This window comes from Chionomys nivalis, chromosome 5 (genome assembly GCF_950005125.1).
Source record: "Chionomys nivalis chromosome 5, mChiNiv1.1, whole genome shotgun sequence".
In the NCBI taxonomy this organism is placed as follows: domain Eukaryota; kingdom Metazoa; phylum Chordata; class Mammalia; order Rodentia; family Cricetidae; genus Chionomys; species Chionomys nivalis.
The window spans coordinates 39,820,304-39,841,004 of NC_080090.1; the positions used below are offsets into that span (position 1 = coordinate 39,820,304).

The 20,701-nt window shown below is 43.8% G+C and overlaps 1 protein-coding gene across 1 annotated transcript; it reads right to left on the reverse strand.

Annotated features, from left to right (window-relative positions):
- Positions 1-378: 378 nt before the first annotated feature.
- Sftpd (surfactant protein D) lies at positions 379-11,785 on the reverse strand. The gene is made up of 8 exons (XM_057770044.1): positions 11,706-11,785; positions 9,105-9,303; positions 5,632-5,748; positions 5,277-5,393; positions 4,848-4,964; positions 4,332-4,448; positions 3,199-3,282; positions 379-1,357 (listed from the first exon to the last, which is right to left on the reverse strand). Exons 2-8 carry the CDS (start codon positions 9,298-9,300, stop codon positions 981-983), a joined length of 1,125 nt encoding a protein of 374 aa, XP_057626027.1. The 5' UTR covers positions 9,301-9,303; positions 11,706-11,785; the 3' UTR covers positions 379-980.
- Positions 11,786-20,701: the final 8,916 nt, after the last annotated feature.

Below are 20,701 nucleotides of genomic sequence, written 5' to 3' on the forward strand. Positions count from 1 at the left end.
CCATCCACAATCCCAGTTCTAGAGAACCAAGAGGCGTGTACATGGTTCACATGCATGCATTCCAGTAAAACATTTATATACGTATAATTAAAATAAACTTTAAAATGGATGAGGAATATTAACTAGGATATCTTTGAAGTGGAGGGGATAGAATACCCTGGAAACGTCTGACAACAGAAGCCTTGGGTGACTTTGAGCATGGCTAGCCCCTCTGCTCCTGCCTCCCCAAGATTCCAGATCAGATTACAATGGTGCAGAGGTCTTTCTCAGCCCCACTGATAGGGCTTTTGAGGAACATTATCCTAGGTGTAGCCATGACATCGGGTAGGGGAACAGACCTTTCCTGCCTGGTCAATCTGCTAGGCTTTCAGGCAGCTAGAGGTCTCTAGCCTACCACTTTTTAGTTTGGGGGCATCAAAAAGAAATCCTGACCAGAAATGGCCCACAGATGGAAAATAAAGCCAGGAGCCAGGGTGATCTCACGCTCGAGTGAATGAGAACAGAACTAGGGCCTGTGTGTACCCACTAGATGGTGAAGGAGAACAATAGGTATGTAAGACAAAGCCATCAGGAGCAGTGGGGACACCAGGGACCTCAGGCAAGAGTGGAGAAAGTCCAAAGAGGAAAGTTTAGAGAGGATGCTGTTAGTCAGGCCAAACACAGCTGAGGCTTAAAAGAGCCTCAGGGCCAAGGCATCACATTCTGTGGCAGGTCATAGAGATGGACTTTCATCCCCTACAATGGGGAAAACAGGGTGATCTCTCTTTCTCCTAAGAGTTTTTCAGCATGGGAAGACATCCATGCACATTCCTCTGAGATTTGGGCTCTGAGGTAACCCTGCCTTTGGCCTGATTTTTACAGAGAACCTAAGCTAGGCAGGTAGTCACATTTTATTAGGATGTTGGCAACACACAGGTCTGAGCCATACCCCAGTGGCCAATCTACTGGTCCAGTATTGTCCCATCTCCGCCCCTAGAGACTCAGAACTCACAGACAACAAGACGCTTCTCTCCACAACTTTTGTCGTTCCATTGGCCATTGGTGAAGATCTCCACACAGTTCTCTGATCCGCCATTGTTGTTGGGCTCCCCGGGAGCCCAGTTGATATAGACCAGGGCTTCTCCTGTGGGGTAAACGAACGTGCCCTCTCTGCGCACGTCTGTCATGCTCAGAAAGGCAGCTTTATTGTACACTGTGATCAGCTGCTGTATGGCGGTGTTCTCGGCAGCAGAACGTGGGGAGGCCAGCTGCCCTCCAGCCTGCCTGCACACCTCCTGGGCATCCGCAAAAGACTGTTCGGAGCCGCTCGTCCTGAAGATCTTGTCTCCAATGCTTCGGCCATCAGGGAAGATCGCGGCTGAAAGAGGAGTGAACGTGGGCTGAAGTGGGGGCAGCTCCCAGCTATAATTCTGGGGCTGTGAGAAATTCCTGCTGGAGCTGGTGCCTCCTCCCAACCTTCTCATGAAAGGTATTAGGGAACCAGAGGTGATGAAGCAAAGGCACTCCACTCTAGAGGAGTCCTAGTTTCATGGTGTACCCCGTGAGTGGGTGCACTGTTCCCCATTCACACGCAAGTCTACCGGAGCTTAAAGAAATTAAATACAAGCTCCCCCCCTCCCCCAGTCTGACACCAAATCTCAGACACAGGCCGGGAGATGGCGCAATATATAAAGCTCTTGCTACGCACATATGAGGAATTGAGGCTGTATCCACCACACCCATAGAAAAGCTGGGCATGGCGGAAGTCTGGAACCCCAGCAATGAAGTGGAGGCGGGTGGAGCCTAGGGTTGTGTGGAGGGCCTCACTGACCAGCCAACCTTACTAAAACAGTAAGCACCAAGTTTAGTGAGATGAGAGATCCTGCCTCAATAAATAAACAAACAAATAAATAAATAGGACAAGTAGAGGCGGAAAGATGGTTCAGAGGTAAAGGAATTTGCCTCTTGCTGCATAACCAGCAAGAGTTCAATTCCTGGAACCTCCATAAAGGTAGGAGGAGAGAACTGACTTCACAAAGCTGTCCTCTGACTTCTAGGTGAGCACCATGGTACACTTTGACACATAAGGCATGCACGCACACACACACACACGCACACACACACACAATTAAACAAAATGAACCAATAAAAGGGTAAAGAACACTTGATATCAACCTCCCCCCCCCACAGAAAGTGAGAGAGAGAGGAGAGACAGAGAGAGAGAGAGACCCTCAAAGGGAAACTCCAACTTTTCATGTTTGGCCCAAGACATGTCAGTTGTTATACAGAACTGAGCAACACTTTCTGGGGTATTACTTTGAGAGTACAGTAGACATAGTTTGGCAGTCAGGGTCTTCACTGTGTGCTGGAGTTAGGGAACAGTCAAGGAAAGAGTGGGGCACCTGAGAGTTGTGTCAAGTCCCAGGCTGGCCTCAGCCTCCTAGCCTTAAAAGTGCCGGAGAGAGGGTAAGGTGCATCTGAGAGGTGCGTGTATTCAGAGAATTTGGGCATGGGGTTAAGGGTGACTCAAATGAGAATCAAACCAGCTGTTAATGACTACCTGAGGCAAGACGAAGTCACTTCCCTTGCTACTTCTTTAACTCTAAAGTGGCGGGTCACATCACAAAACTTCATCTGAGTAACATGTCACATCTCTTTTACTCAATGGGCCCCCATCGCTGTGGCTTTTGTACCCATGCATGAAAGTCTGCAAAGGACTCTCTGGGGCGCTGGAGAGGGCTTGTACTCTAGAGAGGTTCTACAGAGTGAAACTGCTCAGAGTCCAAGCTGTTCCCCGACACACTGTCCTTATTCTCTGTCTGTAGAAGGATCTTGGGGAGGAGCCTCCATAGGCTCAGGATGGTACTTAGAGCAGCTCTGAACAGGTAGTGCAGTACTCATGTGCTGTCCCACAGGGTTTATGATTCTGGCTGAGCTTGCATGTGCTACACGGATATACCCACTCATCATCCAAAGCACATAGAAGGACCACAAATGTCTTGATGTGTGTGCAGGTCTGTGTGTTCTTGTATCACACTTGGTGGTCATGTGTGTTGATGGATGTTGAATGTGTGGCTCCAGTTGCAAATCTAGCCCTAGACTTAGCTCCTGCTCATTTCCATCCTAGACCTAGAGCAAAGCTCAGCCAAATGAGTGACCCTAGCTCAAAATGGACCAGAACGCATCACTGACAGTTTTCGGTTGGATTCAGGAACTCACCTTTCTTATAGCGAGTAAAGGAAGCTTCTAGATTCTGTAGTTGTCCTTTTAAGGCCTCCACCTGTTGATTCAGTGCAGTGCTATCTGTGGAGGAAGGAAAGGAGGGAAATGTAAAGCTTACGCTGCAAACCTAAGAATAACTTCATCCCGGATTCATGAGAAGAGGGAAAGGGTCAAGGTGGGGGGCTTGCTAACTTCCATCAAGATTTACATCTGTAGGAACAGCTTCTAGCTGTGAATGGTTTTTCTTTTTTTCTAAATATTGTTGTGTGTGTGTGTGTGTGTGAGTGTGATGTACATGTATGTATGTTACATGTGTGCATATGTAATTCAAGAGTAATACTGGACATCTACCGCCACCACCTATCATCTTATATATCGAGGCAGAATCTCTCACTTGAACATCCAGCTTGATTATAGACTGGTCTAGATAGCCAGTTAGCTCCAAGGATCACATCTCTGCCCTTATAGGGCTGAGATTACAGGCAGACTGCCATGGCCACCCACAATTTGGGGACCTGAACACTGGAACACATGTCTGTATGGCTATCATTTCGCCTGGCTGATCCGTCTCCCTGGTGTGTTTTTGTTTGTTTTCAAGACATGGTTTAATGTAGTCTAGGCTGACATGCAACTCAGTGATCTTCCTGTCTCAGCCTCCTGAGTACTAGATTACAAGTAAGATCCGTGACACCCAACTTCTGCTCAGGGATTTTTTATGGTCCCTAAATTAGGCCCTGAACTTCAACGAAGTCTGAACCAGATGGCAAGCCAAACCAGGTGGCATCCCGCCACAGGAAATACCATGACAGCCCTATTCTTGGGTAGAAATACACATTCCTTATATATTTTTCACCCACTGGGTGGTTAGATACACAAGCCTGACCTATAAACCAGGAAGTCAGCTGTTGTCACCCATTTCTCATGGTCAGATAAAGAAATTACCAAGTTGCCTTCCCATATGACTTAGATAGTTACGCCAGAACCTAATTGGCCCTCCGCCTGTCTGCTGATCTTAAGTTCCATTTACCACCTGTCCTAATGAGGTCACCATGCCTAGCTGAAAAATGCTACATAGCAGTGTGTGTGTGGGGGGGGAGGGGGGGGCCCAGTACCTGAAGCTTCTGCTTTACCTGGAAGTCCACTGTCACCTTTGGCTCCTTTTTCCCCAGGAGTACCTCTGTCCCCCTTGAGTCCTGGGGGCCCTCTGGGTCCTGAAGCTCCCTGTGGACCCACAGCTCCCGTAGGTCCTAGGAATCAAGAAGAAATGGCTAAGCCGCGTGCCCATTTTCCAGCCTTTTCACCTCATTGGACATAGTCTATCCTAATCCCAGCTATGTAACTTTCTCACATACAGGCTCCCCCAGAACCCAGACACATGCCCACTCTGTGTATGGCTGTCCTTATGACACAGCAATCAACTTTGTATGTATATAACTTCTATGAAAAAGACTCCCCATGCCTTAAAATAGCCCTCTCCCTACAGACAAGCAGTCCCAGAGACCCCACATTCACCCTCCTTGGAAGCAGGGTGCTTCCACATCCTAGCTTTGACTTAATGGGTGAGTTGAAAAGGGGATAGAGGCCCTGGCAGCTCTCAGGAGACACAGTAGAACTCCATTCAGCCCCTCCATAGATTCATCACTTACCTGCTGCCCCGTCATTTCCAGGGGCTCCTGGCTCACCAGGGGCACCTCTTTCTCCCTTGGGGCCCACAGGGCCATTTGCCCCTGCAGATCCTTTCATGCCCGGAGCACCTACGTCTCCTGAGAAGGGAACAAACAGAAACACTGGGAAGAAGATGTTCAGTGTGCACGCTTTCCTCAGCAGGAGGCCTTTTCAGAGAACTGTGGTGTTAGGTAGAGAGTTGGGAACATTGTTCTTTGCTGCCTGGGTTTCCTCTGTGGAGGGTGATGGAGAAATTCTGTCTGCGCAGCGAGATGTGAGAGAGGTGTGCACGTCTTCAGTGTTCGTACCCTGGGTTCCTCCTGGCAGTCTGACCATGCCTTGGGTCACACCTAGGGCCTCACTATCGTTCCTCCTTTCTGCCTCACTGGCTAGACACACCTGTCACCTACCTTTTGGCCCAGCCTCTCCTTTAGGACCTGGTATGCCTTGAGGTCCTATGTCCCCCTGCTTCCCAGAAGGGCCTTCGTTCCCAGCTGGTCCAGGCACACCCGGAGGTCCTGGAGGTCCTGGCAGAAAAGGAACAGCTCTGTCAGTGACACTGACTCCTTTGGCAGTGGGAGTGAATAAGATGAATGTCAGAGCAGAGGTCAAAGAGGCAATAATCCATCCTGAAATGACACAGTGTCTTCCTCAGAGCATCTTCCTTCCCTGTTCCTGGGATAGGTTCTGTGCCTGCCACTTGCATAGCCTTGTGATAGAAGCAGTAGCTGTAGGCACCAGATAAATACCATAACGATGGCTCACCACGTGCTCCAGAGTCTCCCTTTGGTCCAGGTTCTCCAGCAGAGCCATTGTCCCCCTTGGGTCCAACTGGACCTGCAGGGCCAGGCATCCCCGAGAGTCCCACACGTCCTGGCAAACCTATAGAAACAAAATAAATGAATCCTAAGTTAGTCTTAAGCTCAGGAGGGATCAATGTCTACAAGACAAAGTCTTTAGAATTTCTTCAGCATGGAGAGCCTATAGTCACACACCCTGGTCCTTTGGTGACCCACAAAATGAAAATCAGTGTCCCCACTTATAAGAAATAAATATCCTAGGCTTGGAGGTGAATTCAAGCAGAGCTTCAATCTATGAAGCGCTCTTGCCCCTGCCCCAAGGCCACTGTGTCAACAGAAGGCATTCGGTCAGCACTGATTGATTAGTGACCACAGGACAAGTGTGCAGATGTATATGTACATGTATTTAACTGTGTGTGCATATGTGGGGGAGTGTATTGGGAGTGTGTGTCAGGAGAGCCAACTATTTTACTTTTTTGAATCAGAAATTGCACTACATAGATAACTTGTTTATTATAATAACAATAAACTTGTTATCTACTTGATCATTGTTTATTTGTGAAGAGCCCCTGATTCACAAGGAGTAAAAACTTAAAAATAAGAGCGCACAAAAACAAAAATCAAACAAACAAACAAAAAGCCGGGTGGTTGTGGTACATGTCTTTAATCCCAGCATTCAGTAGGCAGAGGCAGGCAGATCTCTGTGAGTTCGAGGCCAGGCTGGTCTACAAGAGATAGTTCCAGGATAGGCTTCAAGGCTACAGAGAAACCCTGTCTTAAAAAACAAAAATGAAAACAAAAAAAAATAGAGTATAGCAAACTAAAGAGCCTCTGTGTAGTGAAGGAAATACCCAACAGAGTGCAGAGACAACTTACCAAGTGGGACAAAGCACTTGTCAAATATTCACATAGCAAAGCTTTAATAGCCAGAATATTTAAGGGATTAAGAAAAGCAACAATAAAAAGCAAATTTAAAAATGCACAGATTATCTGAGCAGACTGCTCTGGAGAAGAAATAAAATGTCAGAAAGTAATTTAAAAAATGTCAATTTCAGCAGCCATCAAGGAAATGTAAATACAAACTATAATCAAATTGCATTTTGCCCCAGTTAGAATGGCTATTGTACAACAAAACAAAATAAGCCACGTGCTCTCCTAGCATTCAGGAGGAAGATCTCTGAGGCCAGTCTGGTATACATAGTGAGTTCCAGGTCAGCCAGGGCTACAGTGAGAATGTGTCTCTAAATCTCAAAACCCCATGTATGTGTGTGTGTGTGTGTGTGTGTATTGCACACAGAAACAACAATTGGTAGGGATGATATAGAAAAGGGAAGCTTCACACAGGAAAATGAATGAGTATAGCTGTTGTGGAAAATTGTGTTAGGTTTTCTAAAGAAAAACTAGAGCTATAATTACCATATGATCCTACTATTCCTGGGAATATATTCAAGTGATATGAAATCAAAAAACCAAACAGACACCTGCACATCCATATTTGCTGAAGCATCATTCACCACTGCTAAGATAAGCTAACAGCCTAGATGCCTACTGATGGATGAATGGGTAAAGCGGTATATACCCACAGTGGGATATTATCCAGGCATAATGAAGAATAAAACCCTATCATTTTTAGAAAAGTAGGTGGTTGTAAGGAACATCATATAAAGCCAGACACAGAAAGACAAGTGACTCATGTTCTGTTTTCTGTGGATACTAAAATATACACCAATCTGAATGTGAAATAGAGATTAGTCAAAGCAGTTGGCAAGGGAGGGTACTGATAAGAGGGGTCAGGTCGGACTACTTTGAATGTGTGGACTTCAAGAGACTCATAACAAACCATGGGACATGGGTAACTGTTGAAGAAGAGGAAGTGCAATATATCTCTCTCCTCACAGAGTACTGCCCTGCACACCATGTCCTCAGAAAAAGCAGGATTAGAAGGGGTTTAGAGGCTAAACCCTATGTAGATTATTTTAGAGAGAAAACAGATGAAATCCCAGATTTGAAGACTGCTCTCTGACAAGAGAGGCCTTCCCAGGGCGGTAAGTGCAGGTGGGATGGGGCGTCTGTGAATTTTCTGTCAGAATTGGCCTTCGTATTTCTTCCCATGAGTGAAGTATTGGGTGTTACGTGACTGAGCCACATCACATATGTACCCAGCTAAGACAGACATACCTTGACTCAGATGGAACATCTTGTAGTCTGAGGTCTCACTACAGTGTCCCCAGATCTAATCCTTGGCCCCCTGCCACATCTCCTGCTCAAGAGTGTCTCTTCTTAAGCCCCAACTGACCTTTCCAACAAATTCTGGACTTCAAAATCTACCAAATAGATTAGTCATCAAAACTGTTACGGATCCCCTAACACTCAATCCATGGCTCCTTCTGGGATCAAGAGAGACATGGGAATCTCTGAGAGCACAAACTCCACTCTGAGTCCCTGTCCTCTTGTTTGGCTCTCCCTGGTGGCTCTCAAACCCCAGCCCATTCACACCTTTGCGTCTTCCCTGAGACATATCTTCTCTTGCCCTTTTCCTGTGTAGCCTAGAGACAGTATTTATTCTAAGTGTCATGGTCTTTCTTCCAACTAAAACCAAACTGGGGTACGAAACAAGGTATTTGACCCCATCAAAACTTCACCAACCCAGTCAGCAGGAAAATGGAACTGTACCCAGAAGACTCAATATAAAAGAAAATCTTTGGTTCCATCAAGGGTCATTTGGCACATGCTGTTTATTCTCACTTGGAGATAGGCACACTGAGACTGTGGCACTGAGTAGGTGTCTCTGAGCGTCGTGGTCACAGAGAAGCAGCTAGTAGTCAAGATGTCTCTAGTGAAGAAGCCTGTGTCCTTTCAATTTTAACATCCCCCACTTTATGTGTTAAAGAAGTTTGGTATGTTCCCTGTGGCTTTTGAAAGGATTAAATGGATTTTCAAGTGGGAACCCGTCCAAGCACAGAGTTGTACAAAAAAACAAAACAAACAAACAAAAAACCCCATGAATTCCAATCTTCCCTTGTAATGCCTTAGGCAGCTCCTGCCACTAAGATCTGTTTATAGGACTGTGGATGTATGTAGTGGAGTTTAATTATTAAAACTACCTGTCACATAGGCACCATTTAATCAAATTGAAAAACTGCTAACTGCTGGAACAGGGCCCAAGAGGTTAACCCCAATATCAGTGGTTTACCCATTCTTGGGACAAGAAGAATCCAGAGATCCCAAGGGAGGCATCAGGTCAGCTGAGTGATGGGAGGAAACACATGTTGCATCCAAAAAGGACATGTGTTTGGCAGGTAGCTTGGACACCAGGGGGAAAGTCACTCCCTGGAAGGGAGAAGCCCACATCCAGGTTCATCACAGAACATCCGAGGTTGGGTACCATTCCGGCTCCTCCCGCACCCCACCAGACTGAGCCCCTGATCCTAGCTCTACCTGGATCACCCTTCTCGCCCCGAGGACCCTCTCTCCCATCCCGTCCATCACGGCCAGGCAGGCCATTCTCTACGAGGCTGCACATGACAAGGGTGCAGGCATTGGGTACTGATCTCTGCGAGAGGGTCTTCACTTCTGCTCCCTCGTTCCCCGGGAGTTGCACGAGCAGGACAAGCATGGACAGGAGGTGCAGCATGGCCTGCAGGGATGAGAAGGTGAAAAGAGGTGATGATGTTTCTAAAATGTGGGTTAGGTAGTGACTGATGAGTCTGGAGATGAGAAGTCTCCATGCCCACATCTTCAACTATGATGAAGGTCCAGAGCAATAAGACAGTAAGACTCCAAAAGCAGTCTATGGAGTAGGTACATATTCTGACTTTGAGGGAGTGAATTGTTTGACTAGCACTCTGGTAGGGGTTGACAATACTGTCCATCTATCCCCTGGAGCCCGACGAGAATATTGCCTGTGTCTAATGGTTCTCACTGATGACTATCCTCATTCCTGGTACCCTTTCTCTGTCTATGCTAGGACAACTGGCTCAATTCAGTTGAGGCCACATCAGCATCATCTCCCTTGCTACCTGGATCGGCACCAACAGTTTCCAGCACTGGTCCATAAATACACCTGCATCTGAGTGCCTCTAGATGCTTGCACTGAGCTCAGACTGGAGTGTGGCTACGTGCTTGCCAGGCAATTTAGTATTCCTGGATCAGTCACCAAGTCCATGAGGAAGATTCCAGAAGAAACATAGCTAAAGAGTTTTGGGGTGGTTAGGAAATGGTACTGGTTCAATTTTTAATTGAATCTACTCAATTCAGATTTCAAAACTAAACATTCATGGATAAAGGGAGAAAAGATATTAGGTGGCACACGCCTTTAATCTTAGAACTCGAGAGTCAGAGGCAGGCGAGTCTCTGTGAATTGGAAGCTAGCCTGATTTACAGAGCTAGTTCCAGGACAGTCGAGGCTACACAAAGAAACACTGTCCTGAAAAACAAAACAAAACAAAACAAAAAAAGAAAGTTTCATAGATATTAAGTTAACAGCTGGAGAGACCCTGAGACACCCAGAAGCCTCCTGGACCATCTGAGAGGGATCCAGGGAAAGCCTTTGTGTGAGAAGGGGGCATTCTAGGTAGTCTGTTCAGTTTGGAGAGCTGTTTGAGGAAGAGCCGAGAGAAGATATTAATAAAAGTATTCAGTCACTGTCTGAGAGGGCCTTAGTCTGGCTAAGAACTGGCCACAGGGTGCAAGACTTTGGTCACACAGGGTACCTGTGCCACCTTTCTCAAGAGCTAATCTTCCCAACATGACCAGCACTTTTCAATAGCACCACAAGGCTGGCAACCATGTATGTCTTCATGCCAGGGGACAGTCAAGATCTAAACCTTGATAACATCTTTCCTTTCAGAGAAGAAGGAGCCAGTGGGTAGCACACTGGCTGGGCACAAAGGCAAAGGGGCTGGAACAATGAAGTGGTTCACCATAACCAGGGGCGGGGTACATGAATGCCAGGGCTTCCCTACCAGAGAGGCACTTCTCCACCTGCTGGTGGTTATGGGCTAAAACTTCTGTCCATTTCTCATTCACAATTTCTTCAGGTCTCTTGGGACTCCCTAGAAATGCCTTATTGAACTCACGGGCCCCTTCATTACCCTTGTTTTAGCAGAGGCTCTTTTATCAGTGTTGAAAGATAAGCCCAAGTCAGAGCAAAGCCACTGTTCCGTGACCTAGAGCCACCTTAACTTTAGGGTCCTGTGCCTCATTTTGAGGAAGAGTCAAGACAAAGGGCCTTCTGTTTTATCACCTGTTTGCCTGAGAATGGAGGAAGCCTGCAGGGAGCAGACCCACAGGCTTTCAGATCCGAGACAGGCAAGTTAGTTGGGAAGGGAATGGAGAGTGTGGAACCAGAGGGCAGAGCGCCCAGTCTGTGTGCTTCCACAATAAGAGTTCATTGAGGACAGTGGTTCTTCCTAATGCTGGGTGGCAGCGAGTCAGAGACCCTGTGCAGTTAAGTCTGTTGTTTCATAGACATTTGAAGCTAAGAGAGAACTCCGTTTGTCCCTGCCTCTGTGCTATTGACAACATCCTGAGTTTAAAATCCCAGCCTAGTTCTGGTGTCCACTGACTAGTGGTGCACACCTTTGATCCCAGCACTTCGGGAGGCAGAGGCAGGTGGATCTCTGTGAGTTTGAGGACAGCCTGGTGTACAAAGCAAGTTCCAGGACAGCCAGGACTGTTACACAGAGAAACTCTGTCTCGGAAAACCAAAAAGAGAAAAAGGAAAAAAAGAAATTGGGAACCAAGACATGATTCCCCCTGTATTCTCCATACCATCTGTGTAGGTCTGGGGAGACATTGCATAGTATTAATCCATATTAACCCACTCAGAAAGCAAATCTTCCACCAAACCAAGGAAGGTGATCTAGGAAAACAGGATATTTACCCTTACTATGTCCTCCACCTCAACCCCCCACAACTCCTGATCTAGAACCAAAACCTAGATCCCCCTTACTCAAAATCAGTGGGATAAATAGCCCAGTTGGACAAAAGGGTATCTTCAGCAGATAGGGAAAGGAAATGGGAGGCAGGGACACTCACAGATCGCTTCTTCTCGGCCCCAGGTGCTCCAGGCAAATGAACCTCTGTTTGCCAGTCACCCACTATTTATTTATGCCAGCCCTATAAGTAGAGCTGCCCAGCATTGGTCTTCTGAGAAAAGTGACACACACACACACACAAACACACACACACACTTTCTTCCTGTTGACTCACTCACACTTACCCCACCTACACTTTGGAAACCCCCAATATACCCAACACTATGCACACCTGGCTCCTTAGTGCTACACTGTTGGCCAGGGACCTCTCTACCCTGTGGGAGTGAGGAGGCATCCCCAGTGTCTGGCTATTGGAGATGTCTAAGAATCTGATGTCCAGAGCCCATCCAGGTTGCACAATAGCCTACAATGATTGAAGAAAAAGGAAACCTTCATGTTCATATCTGCGTTTCTCCAAAGGTAGGATCCGCGGCTGTGTCTACTCCCCCTTTCATTTCAAAAGCCTTGCCTGGATATTGAGAAAGAGCTGGGAGCTGCTTGGCATAGCCAGGAAGGGTGGGGCAGACAAGGAGGCTGCAAAGGCAGCCACCTTTGCGGACTGTAGTTCAGGCAGTTGCAGCTTGGAAGTGAACACTATAGGAGCTCATCACTTATCCTCCATGGTATGAACTTCCCTTAGCAAGTGGCGTCTTGGTCCTTGTTCTTCTATCTTCCTAGCAAGTATTTGACTTGTATGTTGCCCTGGTTGTTAGAGGGAAGCCTTGAAATCTTGTTATTCAGTGGTAACAACCCTTTTGGCAGCTCTTAATTTTCAGGTTCTATTGGGAAGTTGTCAATTCTACTGTCATTGCTATATTTGCTTCCAGATTCCCATGACTGAAGATTTTTTCAAATCAACTTCTTCCCTCCCCCTCTGCCTTTTTAAGTTCCACATATCTCAAGGTCAAGGTGACTATCTCCTGATCCTAGAGTTAGGGCAATATTTTTCTTTTGAATCAAAACTCCTTTGGATATTTATATCTTTAGGAGAAAATAAGGAATTACAACAGGCACAGCTGAAGTACACACACACAACACACATAACTACAGAGACAGCAAGTTTGCCAGGACCATTTACTGCTGGCTACAGCCTCTCTGGAAGGGAAAGGGAGTCAGTACAGTTGACAGTGAAGACAATGATGGCAGTATCCACAGCACTAAGATTATCAGTAATTCTCTGAAGTGCATTGCTACAACCAACTAACTCAATCCCTCCCATAGTCATTCTGGGCAAACTGGCCAGTGACTCTGAACTCCATGTTGGTCAGGAAGGTGCTCTATGGAAAACAGCCACACTGTAAAAACTAAGGTGTTTTTTCCTCCAAACTTAAGTGCTGGTACTCAGACCCAGGAAGCTATTGAAAACTCCCAGAGAATGGTGTTGGCCTCCTCTTATCAGGTGCTGTCTCAGTCTGGAATTTTATTATTTCTGAGAACCTGGTCAGAGGCATCGTTTTTCGCTTATTACCTGACTTGTTTCCTCTTACAATTTGTGGGCTTCCTTATTGTAAAGTGCCTACACTTCACTTATTTACCCCCAGTACATGCGGTTTGTAGGATGCATGTTTCCATGCCAGAAAATCAAAATGTAAGCCATGAAAAACAGAAGTTGACATCACGGTGTTGACTTTCTGACGTCAGTCCTTGACAGGATGCACTGAGAGGGGGCACAAAGTAATTTTGTGGCGCTTTTGCCAGAACTGGATAACATTGGTCTAATCTTGACAAAATTCCAGACAAGCCCATGTTGAGGAACAAAGCAAAATAACGCATTACCTGGGTCAAAGCCATAAGCTGTGCCAAGTGAAACATAATAACTAAAGAGGATGTGGATTACAGACTGTACCCTAGACCTGAATAATAACATTAGAGGGGAACCTTATAGAATTTGAATAAAGGTCTTGAATTCCTGAATAGCACTGGACCCAGGTCAGTTTCCTGAATGAGGTCATTGTACTGTAGTTGTGAGACACTACGGAAACTGAGAGTCAGCACCACATACTGAAGAAAATGTGCTGCCTTCTCTTGGACTGGTCATCAGCTACACTCACCATTCTCTTGGAGGTCCTTGCCACTTTGACAAGACATGGAAACAGAAAAATGCAGTCAGCTAGTAGTGGCGCACACCTTTAATCCCAGCTCTTGGGAGGCAGAGGCAGACAGATCTCTGTGAGTTTGAGGCTAGCCTGGTCTGCGAAGCTAGTTCCAGGACAGCCAGGACTACACAGAGAAATCATAAAACAACAACAGCAACAACAACAAAACCCCAAACCAAACAGACCAAACACTACCAAACAAACAAACAAACAAACAGCAACAAAACTGGCAAAAAAAAAAAAGAAAAGAAGGAAAACACACTGGATTAGAGAGAGATGAAACTGTCTTTGCTTGTCATTGAGTGTAGGAAGTCGTGAGGATCATGCTTCAGTTAACAGTTTCCTGAGGTTACCACATCCAAGGCCAGCATACAAAAACAATTACATTTACATCTTACACACATTTAATAACAAGTATTTGAATTCAAGCTCTGCATACTGGAATTCTATAAAAACTTATATGCATATTTTAAATGTTAAATAGGTATATTTGTGAACTAAAGGACTTGATATTGCTAACTCAGTTTTCCATGATTGAACCACAGAGTCAATGCAGTATCTCAGCCAATTTTATTTAGAAACTAACCTGACTCTACAATTCATATGAAAGTACAGACAGTCTAGAACATACTTTAAAAGATATGTTTGTTTGTATCTGTGTGTTTTGGTATGTCTTTTCTCTTTTTTTTCTTTCTCTCTCTTCTTCTTCCCTCCCTCCCCTCCTCCTTTCTTTCTTCCTTCCTTCTTTCTTTCTTTCTTTCTTTCTTTCTTTCTTTCTTTCTTTCTTTCTCTTTCTTCTGCTTCATTCCTTTCTTCTTTCTTTCTTTTCTTTCTCTCTATATCTTTCTTTCTTTCCTTCCCTCTCTCCCTCTCTCTCTCCCTCCCTCCCTCCCTACCCCTCTCTTTCTTTCTTTCTTTCTTTCTTTCTTTCTTTCTTTCTTTCTTTCTTTCTTTCTTTCTTTCTTTCTTTCTCTTTTGCTTCCTTCCCTCCTTTTCTCTCTCTCTCCCCCCTCTCTCTTCATTTCTTATTCTTTTTTTGAAACAAGGTTTTACTGTATAGCTGAAGCTAGCCTGCAATTCACTGTGTAACCCAAACTGGTTTTAAACTTGAAAACCTCTTGCTATAGTGTTCCACATGCGTGTCTGAGCTCCTGTGATAATCTTGAGATTCGCTATAAAGCTAGAGTAATTAGAATGGAGAGTTTGCTGAGGATATCTATGAAGTTAGTGGAATACACAGTCCCCAAACAGACCCCAAATATGTATCATTCATTTAGTCTTATTCAGAGGTGGCAAGATACTTTGGTAATTGATACTAGAACACCAGATGGGAAATGGCTGCAAAAATGTAATCAACTTTTATTTACTCTGCAAGAGCATTAACTTGGGCTGGATTATAGTTTTTAGGTGTATTAATCGCTCATCCTGGAAACAACTCAAGCCACAATTCATGAACGAATAAATTGTTATTTATAGAAGCAATGGAATGTTGCTCAGCAATGTCAGAAGAACAAACTACTGGCAGGTACAACATGAGTAACCTCAGAAACAGGCTGAGTAAAAGGCACAGCACGATGAATCCCATCATTTTGTAATTAACTAAAATAATAAGCAAGAGGATATTCTGCATAATGATGTGAACCTCTGGAAACAGACAGGCCTTTTTTACTAAGAGAACAGAATAGTGGGCCTGGGCCTCAGTCCTGGAGGACAGTACTGTAAAGGGATGATCCAGATGGATGTGGTGATGGTTACAGAAGTTTTCTCAGGTCTCATATACAGATAGCTATATATTAGTTAATTCTCTTCAAACAGTACATTCCTTATGGTCACATTTTCTGTATATGAATTATACCCAATAACATTAATATTTAATACTTAACCATAGACCAGGCAGGGTGGCACATACCTATGGTGCCAACATTCAGAAGTCTGAGGCAAGGAGATCAAAAGGTGGAGGTCAGCCTGGGCTACACGGCGAGGTTCTGTGAACAGTAAGGGTTGAGGATGTACTCAGTGGTAGAGTCCTTGCTTTGCATCTTGGGTTTGGCTCTTAACATTACAAAAGTGAATAAAGATTATGATTTTTTATATCTTCATTTTGTAATAATCATGGTATCACCTGAGCAATCTGTTTCAAAGCTCATCTTCTAAGCTCAGCATTCCACACCCATTGCCTAAAGGACATAGTTAGTTAGGGGCCGTGATTAGGGGCCAGCTCAGTGGTTAATAGCTCTTATTGATCTTCAGAGGCCCTTAGTTTGCATTTAGGTTTCCAAGTTAGTAGAGTGGCAACTCCTTGTGACTCTAGCTCCTAGGGACACAACACACACACACACACACACACACACACACGCATTTGCAATTTTTAAAGAGGCCATAGTGGCATTTCATTTTTTATTTTAATAAATAAAGCTTACCTGAAGACCAGAGAGTAAAACAGCCCAACTTGGCAGTCTTACAGACCAGGCAGTGGTAACACACACTTTTCTATTTTACTTTTCTGATTCTCAGGCAAGTTTTATTTACATAGAAAAGGTGATATGATGTGGGATTTCCCTCTGTGTGCTATAAATATGTTTATTGGTTAGTACAGAAGCTGCTTTAGCCTATGGCAGCACAGAATACAGTGAGGCTGGAAAGCTAAACTGAATGCAGGGAGAAAGAAGGTGGAGTCAGGTGATACCTTGTAGTTGTTGAAGGAGAAAGATGCTAGAGCCTTACCAGTAAATCACGAGCCTTGCGGTAAAATATAAATAATAGAAATTTGTTAATTTAAGATATAAGAGCTAGCTAGGAATATACCTGAGCCATTAGCTAAATAATGTTGTAATTAATATAGTTTGTGTGTGATTATTTGGGTATGAGTGGCCACAAATTGTAAAAGCAGTCTCCATTTACATAATGGTGCCCAAGCATTTGGGGCTATTGCTGCAATAGATCACGGCCCCATAAATTCACCATGTGGCCATCTACCCACTTCAGGTCCAGGTGCTTGTATGTTCACCTGGGGCCTGGAGGAAAGTAAGTGAGAGCATTCCTGCCACTCTGCACCCTGCCTGGGCAAGCATCTTGATGGGTCTGCTAGGCATGCAGAGGCAGGAGAACATGGCATATTCCTGCCACCATACACAGAAATATTTCCAGGCTATGCAGTGTGCTGCATGGCACATTTAGCTTTTACTCAGACAGAAAAAGTTTCATGTGCTGCATTCTGCTTCCCAGAATTGACGTAGTAAGCAAAGCTCCCACCTTCTGGCCCTAGAGTTGGTGGTAAACATACCTCCACCATATTAAAGGCTGGGAGAGGCACAGCCAGCATTCAGGGCTGCTATGACCACACTGTTTACCATTTTAAAATGTTCCTTGTCAGAAAATGATTACAGATACACAATAAAACAGATTCAACAAAAAGACCTCTGACCGAGTCACAATGTTGGATAAATGTACATGGGCTTAGGAGAGAGAGAAGAAAGAGTATAAGCAGTCATTAAAGGAGCAAAGATAATAATATAAATACTAAAAAGTAATAGAGTAAAATATAAGCCACATAAAGATGGATAGAGAGTCTTGATTTTGTATATTATTGTGTTTTCTTTGAAATTTTTCACTGCAGAGAGATGTTTGATTCTAGGAGCTGCTAAGCTAAACCAACATATATATTTTAAAGATATTTTTGACTTTAAAATTTGAATTTATAAATATGTTGTTTTGGAAAAGAGGTTCTGCTTTTGTTTCCACAGAGGATGAGAACCTGTGGATTCCTTCTAGACTAATGTAGTTTGATGGAACAAGACCTTCAAAAACATCTCCATGAACCCTAAAAATACTTTGCTCAACAAACAGCAGGAAGAAGTTTGTAGAAAATTATACCCAAATCCCACAAATGAGTGTTATAAATGTTTGCTTTCATTTAAAGAGGGATAAAATATAGAAATGAATACTTTACATTGTTGTGGGACAATGGTCTGTATTCTGTCAATTATATTTTAAATAAATGATGATTGGCCAGTATCCAGGCAGGAAGTATAGGCAGGACAACCAGACAGGAAGTAGAGGCAGGACAAGGAGAACAGGAGAATTCTGGGAGGAAGGAAGTCCCATTTTGCAGTGTGACTCAGCCACAGAAGAAGCAAGATGTGACTGCCCCTCTGAATAAGGTACTGAACCAAGTGGCTAACACAGATAAGAATAATGGGATAATATAAGTTATAAAGGTTAATAAAAAGCCTGAGATACTGGATCAATCAGTTTATAACTAATGTAGACCTCTCTGTGATTTCTTTGGGACTTAATGACTGTGATGAGACAGAAACCCGACAACATTACTTTGGTATGAACTTTGATTTATGGATACAAATTTAAGGTCAGTTTTGTGTATGTACATTTCTACTCTCATTCAAGGTTATAGAACTTATTTAAAAATGTAATATATAATTAGAAATTAAGAATTAATAGTCATCTATGATAGTCAAACTGTTAGTCATGTTAGTTAGGTTTTCAAGATGTACAGACAAATTTCATATAGACAGATAATCTTCAACACTTCAAAAACATACAGAATATGGCATTTAAAATGTTTTAAGAACTTAGACTTTTATCACCAGTGAGACATGTCTGCTTCTGGTAGCACCAATTTCTTCAGAGAGGTTGATGGGCATTGAAGAAACACATTATGGAATTTGCCTTCAATGTGACAAGGCTAGCCATTTTGGCAAGAAACTGTACTTGCCTGGACTGCTGATGGTGTGGTGTATAAACTGGACACAGAAAAGTGACTGACTGCTCAACTTTCCAAAAGATGAGACAGTCCTTCGTGGTTCCTGCTTCATGAAATAGTCTGCCAGACATTCTGCTGAAGATGTAGAAGAAAGTGACTGATAAACTGCCAATATAGGTTAAACAGTCTTTCAAATTTCTTGCCTCATGGAAAAGTTTGCCACATACTACGGGCCTATAAGCTGAAGATGAATGCCCCAACATTACAAAAGAACTTTGGGTGACTGTCCAGGCAGTGAGATTTCTCTGTCAATTCTAGAGTTTTGGAAGTTGCTTACAATGTATCTCCTGTTAACTTAGGTAATCTTATATCCTTTTGGGGTCTTTGATGGAGTTGAAGACAGATAGAGCTACTGTAATTCTTGCTTGATACCTGTTTTGTTATATGTAACTTTACTATGTTAAAGTTAAAAATCTTCTTTTTTATTTAGATATGAAAAGGGAGATGATGTGGGACTCCCCTCTGTATGCTGTGAATATGTTTTTTTTTTTCTTTTACAATTGGTTGATAAAGAAGTCATTTTGGTTTATGGCAGGGCAGAATGTAGGTAGACAAGAAAACTAAACTGAATGTAGGGAGAAAGAAGACAGAGTTGGACAGATGCCATGTAGCTGCTGAAGGAGAAGGACACCAGAACCTTACTAGTAAATCACGAGCCTCTTAGTAAAAGATAAAATAATAGAAATAGGTTAATTTAAGATATAAGAGCTTGCTAGGAATATGCCTGAGCCATTGGCCAAATTAATTAATATAGTTTGTGTGTGATTATTTGGGTCCTTGTGGTCAGAAAATGTAAAATCAGTCTATGTTTACTACTATAGTAGTATATTCACCCCTATGCCTATTCCCTGGATATCCCAGCCACAGACTGTTGACCAGACTTACAGAACCAGAGATGAGTTTCCTCCAGTGGAACAGGCTTTATGTTCTGGTTCTCCTCATGACATCCATGCTACTTTTGTACCCTTGGGCAAATTTGCCAGGCTAGTTGTTGCTACAACTCCCATGGTTCACAAATGGCTAGCACAGTTGATTTTTTTTTCCCCAATCAGACTGCATAGAAACTTCCAGTACTATGTAGTCTAGCCAGGAGGAAGTCTCCACATTAGTACTATGACCTGTGCCTGAGGGTCCTACTACCAGATGCCTCTATCCAAACCAAACCAGGAGATAGGAGTCTACATTTCAATTCAAGTCTTGTTTGGGAAAATGAGGTAGAGATTAGGCCTCACAGAAAAATATTCTCCATATTTGAAGAAGGTAGACTCAAGAGTTTAATGGGACAAAGTTTTAAGAAGGCAGTTCTTTCTTACTCTGATTTTACTGTCTTCTCCAGAATTCTTTTTGAGGTCTCATAACATCTTATGTCCCTATTAACATAATAGGCAAAGGGAAGATTTCTCCTGGGTGTTTGAAGAGCTGGTGAAGATTAGTTTCTCAAGTGAATAATGGCAAGAGACAAGCAGGGTTTTGTTTACTTTGCCAATCAATGGTCAGCTGAAGGAGGCTATTGTTGTCTGATGAGACGTATTCTTTTCGCTATAATTTTTAGTAAGGTTTGTTACACTGCCTGTCCTGTCACCAATATATAGTGTCCTTGGCAGTAGGTTTTTACCATAAACTTCTGGTAGATAATCAACAAAATTGACAATAGCCTGTACTATTTGGAGAGATCTCTGGGATACTCTGGACCAACAGCTTTGGGGAAGAATCCCACAGCTAGAGCTGATTTCTTTATTTGGCAAATTACGGCTTCTGGGAAAAGCAATGTCCCCATGTTGGTAAGTCAATTAAACATATTTTATTGGTGTGTGTGTGTGTGTGTGTGTGTGTGTATTTAAGAAGTTTATAAGCTACGTGGTTTTTATATGAATTTGTAATGCCTTACCTTCCCAGCACCCCCCTTTCTTAAACCTCTGATCCCATTATTCTCTTTCATCCTTCATATTCACCTCATTTTATGGTTCCCTCCTCAAGGTCTTTCCCAAAGGACCACTGCTTCTTGGAGTCATTCAGCTGCATTAGATAGCTGATTACCTTCCACATCTCCTACTCAACAGCCTCAAGGGACACTGCCAATAAGTGGCACTTTGGTCTCTCCAGACCTCCTATTGCTCCTGC